At 40.1% G+C, this 15,649-nt stretch overlaps 1 protein-coding gene across 3 annotated transcripts in view; it reads right to left on the bottom strand.

The window, feature by feature from the left end:
- Positions 1-2,252: 2,252 nt before the first annotated feature.
- MED15 (mediator complex subunit 15) overlaps positions 2,253-15,649 on the bottom strand; it is a 138,964-nt gene continuing 125,567 nt past the window's right edge. For all 3 annotated transcript variants that reach the window (XM_053701979.1, XM_053701981.1, XM_053701980.1), the window contains one exon: positions 2,253-2,904. In XM_053701979.1, the coding sequence (XP_053557954.1) occupies positions 2,768-2,904 (137 nt within the window). In that variant the 3' untranslated portion in view covers positions 2,253-2,767. The remainder of the gene's footprint in view (positions 2,905-15,649) is intronic.

The raw sequence follows: 15,649 nt of genomic DNA, 5'->3' as shown, positions 1-15,649 counted from the left end.
CGGAACAGCCTAAAGCCAACACCCGGTTAAAATTACTACAGCACCTTGCCACAGCCTTGCTGTGGCCCTACCTGCCCTTAGGGATCAGAATTGGGGGAATATAGCTTCCTTAAGGCCCTCAAACAGCAGCAGGACCCTCCATGTAAATCAGCATGAACAACTCTGCAATTCTAACTGCGCATCTGAGGCGCGAAATTAGGCTCCTCCCACTCCATTCCGGAGCTGTGAGGCCTAAGAAATCACTCCTAAGTGAATAAAAAATAGCCATGTGGGTAATAACCCCAGAAAGAACCCAAAAGGACTTTCAAAGTGTCTTGCAAACAATATTTTCCTTAGCTAAACAATCGATTGCCCTGAATAAGTGTCAACCAGCATAATTAGCCCTGTTATGTAAGCATTCAATTCCTTACTAAGTCTGAACATAGCTTACCCTCCCCTCATGGGGATATTGTCAGTCTCTTCTAGCATTATCTCAGTCTTGTCTAGAAATAAATGACTGAACATACCTTATTGCAGTTCATCCTGCAAACTGTTCCCCCCAACTGAAGTTTTCTGGTACTCCTCAGTCCTGTGTGGGAACAGCAGTGGATTTTAGTTACAACATGCTAAAATCATTTTCCTCTCAGCAGAAATCTTCATCACTTTTCTGCTAGAGAGTAAATAGTACAAACCGGCACCATTTAAAATAAACTTTTGATTGAAGATAATAAAAACTACAATTCTAACACCACATTCACTTTACCCTCCCGAGAGAGACCCTAGTGCTTAGAGCCGGCAAAGAGAATGACTGGGGGGTGGAGCTAGAGGGGGAGCTATATGGACAGCTCTGCTGTGTGCTCTCTTTGCCACTTCCCGTAGGGAAGGAGAATATCCCACAAGTAAAGGATGAATCCGTGGACTGGATACACCTTGCAAGAAAAACATACTTACCAAAAGACACCCATCCACATATAGCAGATAGCCAAACTAGTACTGAAACGGTTATCAGTAGAGGTAATGGAATATGAGTATATTGTCGCTCTGAAAAGGGAAGTAGGAGATGAATCTCTACGACCGATAACGGAGAACCTATGAAATAGATCTCCCGTGAGGAAAACCATTGCATTCAATAGGTGATACTCCCTTCACATCCCTCTGACATTCACTGTACTCAGAGAGGAATCGGGCTTCAAAATGCTGAGAAGCACATAACGTATAAATCTTAGCACAAACTTACTTCACCACCTCCATAGGAGGCAAAGTTTGTAAAACTGAATTGTGGGTGTGGTGAGGGGTGTATTTATAGGCATTTTGAGGTTTGGGAAACTTTGCCCCTCCTGGTAGGATTGTATATCCCATATGTCACTAGCTCATGGACGCTTGCCAATTACATGAAAGAAATTGAAAGAGTAAACCAGCTCCCACATTAACAATCTTTCTTCATTTCACATAATCACAAAATAATTTTTGAACAATTTAATCATCCAGAGTCATTATCTTATCCATTGTCAATCCAATTTACATTGACACGACAATTTCGCAAGACAGAATATTTTGAACTATAAATCGTATGGAATATTTTTCTAGCTGGATAGTATTAGATCCCACTTGACTGATATTTGGGGGGCTGGAGAGAGGAGATCATTATTATCTTTTTTATGTTATGTTTTGTTTATTTTAGCTAATGTAGGAGGCGGTAGGAGGAAAAAGTCAACAATGGGCATTATAGCAGGTCATGTTGGTTTTAATATATTCTTTTTTCTGTATCTGCATATCTTGACATGTTAACGATAAGCAGTGACTATAGATTTGACGTGTAATGATTTCTACAAAGCAGTTTATTATTTTGTTTTGACTATAGATTTGATGTATAGGGATTTGGTATGTACTAATTTGTGCAGGAAGAAATGTACACAAAACCATAAGCTGTATATTGTATCTTAGTTTGGGGTTTTTTGTTGCAAGAATATGCATTTAAAAAAAAAAAAAAAAAAAATAATATACAGCTTATGGTTTTGTGTACATTTCTTCCTGCACAAATTAGTACATACCAAATCAAATCTATAGTCAAAACAAAATAATAAACTGCTTTGTAGAAATAATTACACGTCATATAATAGTATATGATTATACCCGTTGTCAAAGAATATGATAACAAAAATTTTTTTTTTTAAAAAAGACTACATGCTGTGTAATTTTGTCTGAAGAAGTTTATATTTATCAGATCAATCCTTCCTTTAACAAAGGTCAGAAAAATACAGGCATCAAATGAATCTCAGGCAAAAAAAAAAAAATTAAATTTATTGTCATTAACAAAATATGTTGTGTACAAAATCCACCTTATAATTTTACAAGTTAACAGTATAACGAGTGCATGTACCAGTCCATGTTTACATTCTACCAAACAGGCTCATACCCTCAATGTTCTCCAACAAAGGGGAGACTATACAACATAATCTAGCTCCAGTTGGTTTTAGAACTGTAAGGCAATATGAAAACATTTTTTTGCATGATACTATTGCCTTGCACATATTTATATCAAAATGCTCAAACAAAACCAGAAACCAAATATTTTGATGCCATACAAATGGATTGAATATTCAGTTCTTCCACTTATAAACGAGCATTTAATTGACCAGAAAGCTTGTAGAAGAGCAGGTAACATCACGCAATTCATAAATATTACAGAGCATGAAGGAATAAATCCCCACTCTTCTTCCAGTGACCACTGGGAATTAATAACAAAGGCCACAATATTGTGCTCTACAGCATACAGATCATATGGTCACTAGGCAGCAGAGAGGCAAGCCTGCCGGATACTTTGTGCCCAGGTGTTCAGAAGTGCAGTGAGCGAGTGTTTGTCAGGAAGTTGCAGGAGTTTAGAAGTCATGTAGCGATATACAGACTGCAGGAATGGGTTGGCTTCTGAAAGACATTTATAAACACGGAAGACCATTATCATCTTATGTTGCTTACTACAGAGTAAAGTTTTGTTTTAATGTAAATTAGATCTATAAATATATGTGTAAAAGGCACCTTGCCAATGGCTTTGTAATGAATTGTGTCTGTCTGGATAAGAATATATGTTGAACTTTATTTTATTTTTTAATGAACCAGTGTTTAAGACATCTTTTTGCACATATTACAGCATGACATTTATAGGACATAAAAGTATTCCTTGTAGACTACTGCACCATTAATACATCACTTCCCTAAAATCAATATTTATATACACTGCAATACTATTTTTTACTGTTAACAAGAAAATCTGAACAAGACAAAACAGATATTCTTACCTGATAAAGTACTTTCTTTCATGGTGGCGAGTCTCCATGATTCCTTACGGTTTGTAATTCATCACCTGGCTACCAGGAGGAGGCAAAGACACTCTACACCAAGAGCTTTAATATCCCTCCTACTTCCCTGACCCTCAGAGTATTACATATAGCCAGGAACGTAAGAAAGATAGTAGGGTAAAGAAGTGCAAAATATAAATGCCGCCAACAAGGACTATCACCACCAAGAAAGAAAGGAAGGAATTTATCAGGTAAGAATAAATTATGGTTTTCTTTCTTAAAGGGACAGTCTAGACCCAATATTTATTCTTTACTACTTATTGTTACATACCAAACAAGTATCTTGCAATGGTTTCAACATTTATAAGCTTGTAAGAAGTACATGAAACTTTTAAATAATCATCGTTTGTTAGCAACTGAAAATGGCCACCAAGCTCCACCCACTGCTTTCTTCTTCTCTAACTAGCCCTTGTCTTGTGTGACAGTTTAGCAGTGCATGTTTACTATTTTTCAGTTTGCTGTTTCAAATTGTAAATGTTCAGTTTTTTTTGTCTAAGCTAGAAATGCAGGGGACATTTATTGTAGGCGGACCGGCATCGGTTATAAGAACTATTGATAGTTATTGTGGCTGTCTAATGGCAGCTCTGTTTGCTTTTTACTTGTGATTTTTTTCTACTGTGAGTGATTATCATATAAATAATCTTTATATTCTTGTGGTGATTTTTTTTATTTTCTTCAATTATTGATTTATGTTACTGTTAATAAAGGAAATTTAACTCCTCATTATTTATGAATTTTATTTAAAAAAATGTTTTTTCCTGATTTCCCTATCTCTGCACGCAGACACAGCAATGCACCTCCCCCTCATGTTATGTATAGTTGTGCCGGTGTAGTATCGAAATCTGCGACCCAACGGAATGTGCGACTGTCACGTCACCACATTCCTGAGTGCACACGTGACTGGTTGACCACCAATCACCTGCTAGAGACACCTCCTTCCAGATTTTGACACTACACCGTGAGGGGTCGCAGAAACAGACGGAACAGCTGATCCTGTCAGATTTTGCAGCCTTCACCGAAGCACTGCTGTTCCACAGATTACCATGCCTTCATACATTTATTAGCAGTCCTGGGAAACGGATAGTAATATGGAAATGGCTATGAAAGTTAAAAATACGTTGAAACTTTGACGAGCAGCTGCTCCATTTCATTCTTTCTCCATTATATCATGCTGCTGTTTATATTTTAAAAAATGTACCTTTTATCTGTATGTTTTCCACGGATGAAGACAGTTAAAAAAAACGCTAACATCTTGCATCTTTTATGAAAACATACAGATAACAGGTAAATTTTAAAAAATATAAACAGCAGCATGATAGTAAGAATAAAATAGAATTAAATGGAGCAGTCGCTCGTCAAAGTTTGAACCTAATTTAACTGTCATAGGCATTTCCATATTAGTAGTATTCGTTTCCCAGGACTGCTAATAAATGTATGAAGGCATGGTAATCTGTGGAACAGCAGCGCTTCAGTGAAGGCTGCAAAATCTGACAGGCTCAGCTGTTCCGTCTGTTTCTGCGACCCCTCACGGTGTAGTGTCGAAATCTAGAAGGAGGTGTCTCTAGCAGGTGATTGGTGGTCAACTAGTCATGTGTGCGCTCAGGAATGTGGTGACGTGATGGTCGCACATTCCGTCGGGTCGCAGATTTTGACACTACACCAGCAGTAGCAATTTGATTGTGCTCAGTGCTATCTATTACATGAACGGTGCTTCTTTTTCTGTGGTTACAACTCATGATCACTCCTTTTAGTTTTGTGAGAGGAGATTAAGCCAGAGCTTGTCATTTAGACTTAGGTAGGAGGTGTACTAAGCTCACTTATTAGTCAGTCTGTGTTGATTTTGTGTGCAGGTAATTTATTCCTTTGTATGTCATTTGCAAACCTTAATTTCAGGACCACAAACTATCCTTATGACTGAATACTGTAGATTTGTAAATGTAATTTGCAATTTATCTCTAGCTTATTAATTAGTGTGTGTGTGTGTATATATATATATATATATATATATATACATACATACATACACACATACATATACACACAAAACAGTCAGAAGCTTCCTTAGATCCTTACTTTACAAATATATGAAACTCCAGTCCCCCTCTTCATCTCTATCTTTCTGGCTGTTATGAAATCCTCCTGCCCAGTGAAGTACTTGCAATTTTTGACTCAGGGTGAAATAATAATCCAGTGGCCCAGCCCCCCAGGTACAGCACTTTTAAACTAGTAGAACTAGTAGTAGTAGGAATGTTTTACTAGCTATAAGTGCAAGTAATAGCTTAGATCACATACATCTTATTGCATCCATAATCATACACCTGTAGACCTATTAATATAAAATATATATCCCAAATGAGATGTCAGTTTACCCAAATTCCCAAATCAAAGATCAGGTCAGATGCACAGCTATTTCATGCCAGGGATATGTAAAAAATAATACTTCTGAACAGACACATGGACTTAGCAGCCCCCTTTATTGCTGTTAAATGCCTAAATAAAAACTCATATTAAATGTTTTGTGCTTGCAGACCACTTTATGCAAGCTCTGTGCCTAATAAGACCTGGTACCATATACATAGTCTCTTTGAGGTCCCATCATGCAAGCTATATACCCAAATTAGAGCCCAGAGCACACACATAACACTTGGATATTCTTCAAAGAATGGCCATACAGCTAGGTCAATCAAAGTGTGGATAGAGGACCACCAGAACAAGACCCTGTCACGGCCAGCCCAATCTCCAGACCTGAACCACATCAAGAGGAAGATTTAATAGAACAATGGAACAATTAATAGATTAGAAAAAAGAAAAAAATGTGTAAGTGGTTGAAACAACTGCAGTAATAAATCCTGTAGCATATACACTATATTCACGCTTACACACATACACACACATATATATTCACATACACGCACAGACATATACAGATACACACATATAAACACAAACATAAATAGATACAAACACAGACAAACACATAAAGACACACATATACACTTACACACACATACATACAAAGACATATACAGATCCACATGCATACACATAGGGGCCCATTTATCAAGCTCCGTAAGGAGATTGTGGGCCTGTGTTTCTGGCGAGTCTTCAGAGCACGGACTACGTCCAAATTGTGTAACAAACGTTCCTTCTTTGAAACTGGATTCGGACACAAAGAAGGTACAACTATCTCCTGGTTAATATTTTTGTTGGAAACAACTTTCGGAAGAAAACCAGGCTTAGTACGCAAAACCACCTTATCTGCATGGAACACTGCAGAGCAGATAACTCTGAAACTCTTCTAGCAGAAGAAATTGCAACCAAAAACAAAACCTTCCAAGATAATAACTTAATATCTACGGAATGTAAGGGTTCAAACGGAACCCCTTGAAGAACTGAAAGAACTAGATTTAGACTCCAGGGAGGAGTCAAAGGTCTGTAAACAGGCTTGATTCTAATCAGAGCCTGAACAAATGCTTGAACATCTGGCACAGCTGCCAGCCTTTTGTGAAGTAAAACAGATAAAGCAGAGATCTGTCCCTTCAGAGAACTTGCAGATAATCCTTTCTCCAAACCTTCTTGTAGAAAGGATAGAATCTTAGGAATTTTTATCTTGTTCAATGGGAATCCTTTAGATTCAAACCAACAGATATATTTTTTCCATATTTTATGGTAAATTTTTCTAGTTACAGGCTTTCTAGCCTGAATCAGAGTATCTATTACAGAATCTGAAAACCCACGCTTTGATAAAATCAAGCGTTCAATCTCCAAGCCGTCAGTTGGAGGGAAACCAGATTCGGATGTTCGAATGGACCTTGAACAAGAAGGTCCTGTCTCAAAGGTAGCTTCCATGGTGGAGCCGATGACATATTCACCAGGTCTGCATACCAAGTCCTGCGTGGCCACGCAGGAGCTATCAAGATCACCGAAGCCCTCTCCTGATTGATCCTGGCTACCAGCCTGGGAATGAGAGGAAACGGTGGGAATACATAAGCTAGGTTGAAGGTCCAAGGTGCTACTAGTGCATCTACTAGAGTCGCCTTGGGATCCCTGGATCTGGACCCGTAGCAAGGAACCTTGAAGTTCTGACGAGACGCCATCAGATCCATGTCTGGAATGCCCCATAATTGAGTTATTTGGGCAAAAATTTCCGGATGGAGTTCCCACTCCCCCGGATGGAATGTCTGACGACTCAGAAAATCCGCTTCCCAATTTTCCACTCCTGGGATGTGGATTGCAGACAAGTGGCAGGAGTGATCCTCCGCCCATTGAATTATTTTGGTCACTTCTTCCATCACCAGGGAACTCCTTGTTCCCCCCTGATGATTGATATATGCAACAGTCGTCATGTTGTCTGATTGAAACCTTATGAATTTGGCCTTTGCTAGTTGAGGCCAAGCTTTGAGAGCATTGAATATCGCTCTCAGTTCCAGAATGTTTATCGGGAGAAGAGATTCTTCCCGAGACCATAGACCCTGAGCTTTCATGGGTTCCCAGACCACGCCCCAGCCCACCATGCTGGCGTCGGTCGTGACAATGACCCACTCTGGTCTGCGGAAGCTCATTCCCTGTGACAGATTGTCCAGGGTCAGCCACCAACGGAGTGAATCTCTGGTCTTTTGATCTACTTGAATCGTCGGAGACAAGTCTGTATAATCCCCATTCCACTGTCTGAGCATGCACAGTTGTAATGGTCTTAGATGAATTCGTGCAAAAGGAACTATGTCCATTGCTGCAACCATCAATCCTATTACTTCCATGCACTGCGCTATGGAAGGACGAAGAACAGAATGAAGTACTTGACAAGAGCTTAGAATTTTTGATTTTCAGACCTCTGTCAGAAAAATCCTCATTTCTAAGGAATCTATTATTGTTCCCAAGAAGGGAACTCTTGTTGACGGGGACAGAGAACTTTTTTCTTTGTTCACCTTCCATCCGTGAGATCTGAGAAAGGCTAGGACGATGTCCGTATGAGCCTTTGCTTTTGACAGAGACGACGCTTGAATCAGGATGTCGTCCAAGTAAGGTACTACTGCAATGCCCCTTGGTCTTAGAACCGCTAGAAGGGACCCTAGTACCTTTGTGAAAATCCTTGGAGCAGTGGCTAATCCGAATGGAAGTGCCACAAACTGGTAATGCTTGTCCAGAAAAGCGAACCTTAGGAACTGATGATGTTCCTTGTGGATAGGAATATGTAGGTACGCATCCTTTAAATCCACGGTAGTCATAAATTGATTTTCCTGGATAGTAGGTAGGATCGTTCGAATAGTTTCCATTTTGAACGATGGAACCTTGAGAAATTTGTTTAGGATCTTGAGATCCAAAACTGGTCTGAATGTTCCCTCTTTTTTGGGAACTATGAACAGGTTGGAATAAAAACCCATCCCTTGTTCTCTTATTGGAACTGGATGAATCACTCCCATCTTTAACAGGTCTTCTACACAATGTAAGAATGCCTGTCTTTTTATTTGGTTTGAAGATAATTGAGACCTGTTGAACCTTCCCCTTGGGGGTAGTTCCATGAATTCCAGGAGATAACCTTGAGAAACTATTTCTAGCGCCCAAGGATCCTGAACATCTCTTGCCCAAGCCTGAGCAAAGAGAGAAAGTCTGCCCCCCACCAAATCCGGTCCCGGATCGGGGGCCATCCCTTCATGCTGTTTTGGTAGCAGTGGTAGGCTTCTTGGCCTGCTTACCCTTGTTCCAGCCTTGCATTGTTCTCCAGGCTGGTTTGGGTTGTGAAGTATTACCCTCTTGCTTAGAGGATGTAGAATTAGAGGCTGGTCCGTTTCTGCGAAAGGGACGAAAATTAGGCTTATTTTTAGCCTTAAAAGACCTATCCTGTGGGAGGGCGTGGCCCTTTCCCCCAGTGATGTCTGAAATAACCTCTTTCAAATCAGGTCCAAATAATGTTTTACCCTTGAAAGGGATGTTAAGCAATTTTGTCTTGGAAGACACATCCGCTGACCAAGACTTTAGCCAAAGCGCTCTGCGCGCCACGATAGCAAACCCTGAATTTTTCGCCGCTAATCTAGCTAATTGCAAAGCGGCATCTAAAATAAAAGAGTTAGCCAATTTAAGTGCTTGAACTCTGTCCATAACCTCCTCATACGAAGATTCTTTATTGAGCGACTTTTCTAGTTCCTCGAACCAGAAACACGCTGCCGTAGTGACAGGAACAATGCATGAAATTGGTTGTAGAAGGTAACCTTGCTGAACAAAAATCTTTTTAAGCAAACCCTCTAATTTTTTATCCATAGGATCTTTGAAAGCACAACTATCTTCGATAGGAATAGTAGTGCGTTTGTTTAGAGTAGAAACCGCCCCCTCGACCTTGGGGACTGTCTGCCATAAGTCCTTTCTGGGGTCGACTATAGGAAATAATTTCTTAAATATAGGGGGGGGGGACAAAAGGTATGCCGGGCCTTTCCCACTCTTTATTTACTATGTCCGCCACCCGCTTGGGTATAGGAAAAGCGTCGGGGGGCACCGGAACCTCTAGGAACTTGTCCATCTTACATAATTTCTCTGGAATGACCAAATTGTCACAATCATCCAGAGTAGATAACACCTCCTTAAGCAGTGCGCGGAGATGTTCTAATTTAAATTTAAATGTCACAACATCAGGTTCAGCTTGTTGAGAAATTTTTCCTGAATCTGAAATTTCTCCCTCAGACAAAACCTCCCTCATGGCCCCTTCAGATTGGTGTGAGGGTATGTCAGAACAGTTATCATCAGCGTCCTCTTGCTCTTCAGTGTTTAAAACAGAGCAATCGCGCTTTCTCTGATAAGTAGGCATTTTGGATAAAATGTTTGCTATAGAGTTATCCATTACAGCCGTTAATTGTTGCATGGTAATAAGAATTGGCGCACCTGATGATTGATATATGCAACAGTCGTCATGTTGTCTGATTGAAACCTTATGAATTTGGCCTTTGCTAGTTGAGGCCAAGCTTTGAGAGCATTGAATATCGCTCTCAGTTCCAGAATGTTTATCGGGAGAAGAGATTCTTCCCGAGACCATAGACCCTGAGCTTTCATGGGTTCCCAGACCACGCCCCAGCCCACCAGGCTGGCGTCGGTCGTGACAATGACCCACTCTGGTCTGCGGAAGCTCATTCCCTGTGACAGATTGTCCAGGGTCAGCCACCAACGGAGTGAATCTCTGGTCTTTTGATCTACTTGAATCGTCGGAGACAAGTCTGTATAATCCCCATTCCACTGTCTGAGCATGCACAGTTGTAATGGTCTTAGATGAATTCGTGCAAAAGGAACTATGTCCATTGCTGCAACCATCAATCCTATTACTTCCATGCACTGCGCTATGGAAGGACGAAGAACAGAATGAAGTACTTGACAAGAGCTTAGAATTTTTGATTTTCTGACCTCTGTCAGAAAAATCCTCATTTCTAAGGAATCTATTATTGTTCCCAAGAAGGGAACTCTTGTTGACGGGGACAGAGAACTTTTTTCTTTGTTCACCTTCCATCCGTGAGATCTGAGAAAGGCTAGGACGATGTCCGTATGAGCCTTTGCTTTTGACAGAGACGACGCTTGAATCAGGATGTCGTCACAACATCAGGTTCAGCTTGTTGAGAAATTTTTCCTGAATCTGAAATTTCTCCCTCAGACAAAACCTCCCTCATGGCCCCTTCAGATTGGTGTGAGGGTATGTCAGAACAGTTATCATCAGCGTCCTCTTGCTCTTCAGTGTTTAAAACAGAGCAATCGCGCTTTCTCTGATAAGTAGGCATTTTGGATAAAATGTTTGCTATAGAGTTATCCATTACAGCCGTTAATTGTTGCATGGTAATAAGAATTGGCGCACTAGATGTACTAGGGGCCTCTTGTGTGGGCAAAACTGGTGTAGACACAGAAGGGGATTATGTAGTATCATGTTTACTCCCCTCATTTGAGGAATCATCTTGGGCAATATCATTATCTGTGGCATTGCTGTCCCTACTTTGTTTGGACACTATGGCACAATTATCACATAAATTTAAATGGGGAGACACCTTGGCTTTCATACATATAGAACATAGCTTATCTGATGGTACAGACATGTTAAACAGGCTTAAACTTGTCAACAAAGCACAAAAAACGTTTTAAAATAAAACCGTTACTGTCACTTTAAATTTCAAACTGAAAACACTTTATTACTGAATATGTGAAAAAGTATGAAGGAATTGTTCAAAATTCACCAAAATTTCACCACAGTGTCTTAAAGCATTAAAAGTATTGCACACCAAATTTCAGAGCTTTAACCCTTAAATTAACGGAACCGGTTTTACATTTAACCCCTATACAGTCCCAGCTATATGCTTTGCTGAGACCCAACCAAGCCCAGAGGGGAATACGATACCAAGTGATGCCTTCTATAAGCTTTTTCAGTGATTCTTAGCTCCTCACACATGCATCTGCATGCCTTGCTCTCCAAAAACAACTGCGCATTAGTGGCGCGAAAATGAGGCTCTGTCTATAACTAGAAAAGGCCCCCATCTGAAAAAGGTGTCCAACACAGTGCCTGCCGTTTTTCTAAACAATCCCCAAGATTATAATAACCATTAATAGTTAGAATCTGCAAAATATGCCTAGCAAAGCAATCGTTTTAGCCCAGAAAAATGTCTACCAGTTTTTTAAGCCCTTATGAAGCCCTTTATTCTTTTATTTAACTAAGAAAATGGCTTACCGGTCCCCATAAGGGGAAATGACAGCCTTCCAGCATTACATAGTCTTGTTAGAAATATGGCCAGTCATACCTTAAGCAGAAAAGTCTGCCAACTGTTTCCCCCAACTGAAGTTACTTCATCTCAACAGTCCTGTGTGGAAACAGCAATCGATTTTAGTAACTTCTGCTAAAATCATCTTCCTCTCACAAACAGAAATCTTCATCTTTTTTCTGTTTCAGAGTAAATAGTACATACCAGCACTATTTTAAAATAACAAACACTTGATTGAAGAATAAAAACTACATTTAAACACCAAAAAAACTCTTAACCATCTCCGTGGAGATGTTGCCTGTGCAACGGCAAAGAGAATGACTGGGGTGGGCGGAGCCTAGGAGGGATCATGTGACCAGCTTTGCTGGGACTCTTTGCCATTTCCTGTTGGGGAAGAGAATATCTCACAAGTAAGGATGACGCCGTGGACCGGACACACCTATGTTGGAGAAATTGAATCCTTTCTAAGAAAAGCTTATCTGTGTTCAGGTAATCTTCTTAGACCTGCTATATCATTGGCTGATGTTGCTGCAGCTTCAACTTTTTGGTTGGAGACTTTAGCGCAACAAGTAACAGATCATGATTCTCATAATATTATTATTCTTCTTCAGCATGCTAATAATTTTATCTGTGATGCCATTTTTGATATTATCAGAGTTGATGTCAGGTTTATGTCTCTAGCTATTTTAGCTAGAAGAGCTTTATGGCTTAAAACTTGGAATGCTGATATGGCTTCTAAATCAACTCTACTTTCCATTTCTTTCCAGGGTAACAAATTATTTGGTTCTCAGTTGGATTCTATTATCTCAACTGTTACTGGTGGGAAAGGAACTTTTTTACCACAGGATAAAAAATCTAAGGGTAAAAACAGGGCTAATAATCGTTTTCGTTCCTTTCGTTTCAACAAAGAACAAAAGCATGATCCTTCATCCTCAGGAGCAGTTTCAGTTTGGAAACCATCTCCAGTCTGGAATAAATCCAAGCCTTCTAGAAAGGCAAAGCCTGCTTCTAAGTCCACATGAAGGTGCGGCCCTCATTCCAGCTCAGCTGGTAGGGGGCAGGTTACGTTTTTTCAAAGAAAATTGGATCAAATCTGTTCACAATCTTTGGATTCAGAACATTGTTTCAGAAGGGTACAGAATTGGTTTCAAGATGAGACCTCCTGCAAAGAGATTTTTTCTTTCCCGTGTCCCAGTAAATCCAGTGAAAGCTCAAGCATTTCTGAATTGTGTTTCAGATCTAGAGTTGGCTGGAGTAATTATGCCAGTTCCAGTTCTGGAACAGGGGATGGGGTTTTATTCAAATCTCTTCATTGTACCAAAGAAGGAGAATTCCTTCAGACCAGTTCTGGATCTAAAAATATTGAATCGTTATGTAAGGATACCAACGTTCAAAATGGTAACTGTAAGGACTATCTTGCCTTTTGTTCAGCAAGGGCATTATATGTCCACAATAGATTTACAGGATGCATATCTGCATATTCCGATTCATCCAGATCATTATCAGTTCCTGAGATTCTCTTTTCTGGACAAGCATTACCAGTTTGTGGCTCTGCCGTTTGGCCTAGCTACAGCTCCAAGAATTTTTACAAAGGTTCTCTGTGCCCTTCTGTCTGTAATCAGAGAACAGGGTATTGTGGTATTTCCTTATTTGGACGATATCTTGGTACTTGCTCAGTCTTTACATTTAGCAGAATCTCATACGAATCGACTTGTGTTGTTTCTTCAAGATCATGGTTGGAGGATCAATTCACCAAAAAGTTCATTGATTCCTCAGACAAGGGTAACCTTTCTGGGTTTCCAGATAGATTCAGTGTCCATGACTCTGTCTTTAACAGACAAGAGACGTCTAAAATTGATTTCAGCTTGTTGAAACCTTCAGTCACAATCATTCCCTTCAGTAGCCTTATGCATGGAAATTCTAGGTCTTATGACTGCTGCATCGGACGCGATCCCCTTTGCTCGTTTTCACATGCGACCTCTTCAGCTCTGTATGCTGAATCAATGGTGGAAGGATTACACAAAGATATCTCAATTAATATCTTTAAAACCGATTGTACGACACTCTCTAACGTGGTGGACAGATCACCATCGTTTAATTCAGGGGGCTTCTTTTGTGCTTCCGACCTGGACTGTAATTTCAACAGATGCAAGTCTCACAGGTTGGGGAGCTGTGTGGGGATCTCTGACGGCACAAGGAGTTTGGGAATCTCAGGAGGTGAGATTACCGATCAATATTTTGGAACTCCGTGCAATTTTCAGAGCTCTTCAGTTTTGGCCTCTTCTGAAGAGAGAATCGTTCATTTGCTTTCAGACAGACAATGTCACAACTGTGGCATACATCAATCATCAAGGAGGGACTCACAGTCCTCTGGCTATGAAAGAAGTATCTCGAATTCTGGTTTGGGCGGAATCCAGCTCCTGTCTAATCTCTGCGGTTCATATCCCAGGTATAGACAATTGGGAAGCGGATTATCTCAGTCGCCAAACGTTGCATCCGGGCGAATGGTCTCTTCACCCAGAGGTATTTCTTCAGATTGTTCAAATGTGGGAGCTTCCAGAAATAGATCTGATGGCGTCTCATCTAAACAAGAAACTTCCCAGGTATCTGTCCAGATCCCGGGATCCTCAGGCGGAAGCAGTGGATGTATTATCACTTCCTTGGAAGTATCATCCTGCTTATATCTTTCCGCCTCTAGTTCTTCTTCCAAGAGTAATCTCCAAGATTCTGAAGGAATGCTCGTTTGTTCTGCTGGTAGCTCCGGCATGGCCTCACAGGTTTTGGTATGCGGATCTTGTCCGGATGGCCTCTTGCCATCCGTGGACTCTTCCGCTACGACCAGACCTTCTGTCGCAAGGTCCTTTTTTCCATCAGGATCTCAAATCCTTAAATTTAAAGGTATGGAGATTGAACGCTTGATTCTTGGTCAAAGAGGTTTCTCTGACTCTGTGATTAATACTATGTTACAGGCTCGTAATATATATAATATTATAGAGTCTGGAGGACTTATATTTCTTGGTGTCTTTCTCATCATTTTTTCTTGGCATTCTTTTAGAATCCCGAGAATTTTACAGTTTCTTCAGGATGGTTTAGATAAAGGTTTATCCGCAAGTTCTTTGAAAGGACAAATCTCTGCTCTTTCTGTTCTTTTTCACAGAAAGATTGCTAATCTTCCTGATATTCATTGTTTTGTACAAGCTTTGGTTCGTATAAAACCTGTCATTAAGTCAATCTCTCCACCTTGGAGTTTGAATTTGGTTCTGGGGGCTCTTCAAGCTCCTCCGTTTGAACCTATGCATTCATTGGACATTAAATTACTTTCTTGGAAAGTTTTGTTCCTTTTGGCAATCTCTTCTGCCAGAAGAGTTTCTGAATTATCTGCTCTTTCTTGTGAGTCTCCTTTTCTGATTTTTCATCAGGATAAGGCGGTGTTGCGAACTTCTTTTGAATTTTTACCTAAAGTTGTGAATTCCAACAACATTAGTAGAGAAATTGTGGTTCCTTCATTATGTCCTAATCCTAAGAATTCTAAGGAGAAATCGTTGCATTCTTTGGATGTTGTTAGAGCTTTGAAATATTATGTTGAAGCTACTAAGT

The sequence above is a fragment of the Bombina bombina genome, chromosome 2 (genome assembly GCF_027579735.1).
Source record: "Bombina bombina isolate aBomBom1 chromosome 2, aBomBom1.pri, whole genome shotgun sequence".
NCBI lineage: Eukaryota > Metazoa > Chordata > Amphibia > Anura > Bombinatoridae > Bombina > Bombina bombina.
Note: the sequence above shows the minus strand (reverse complement) of the source record. Positions and strands in the feature narration are given on the sequence as shown.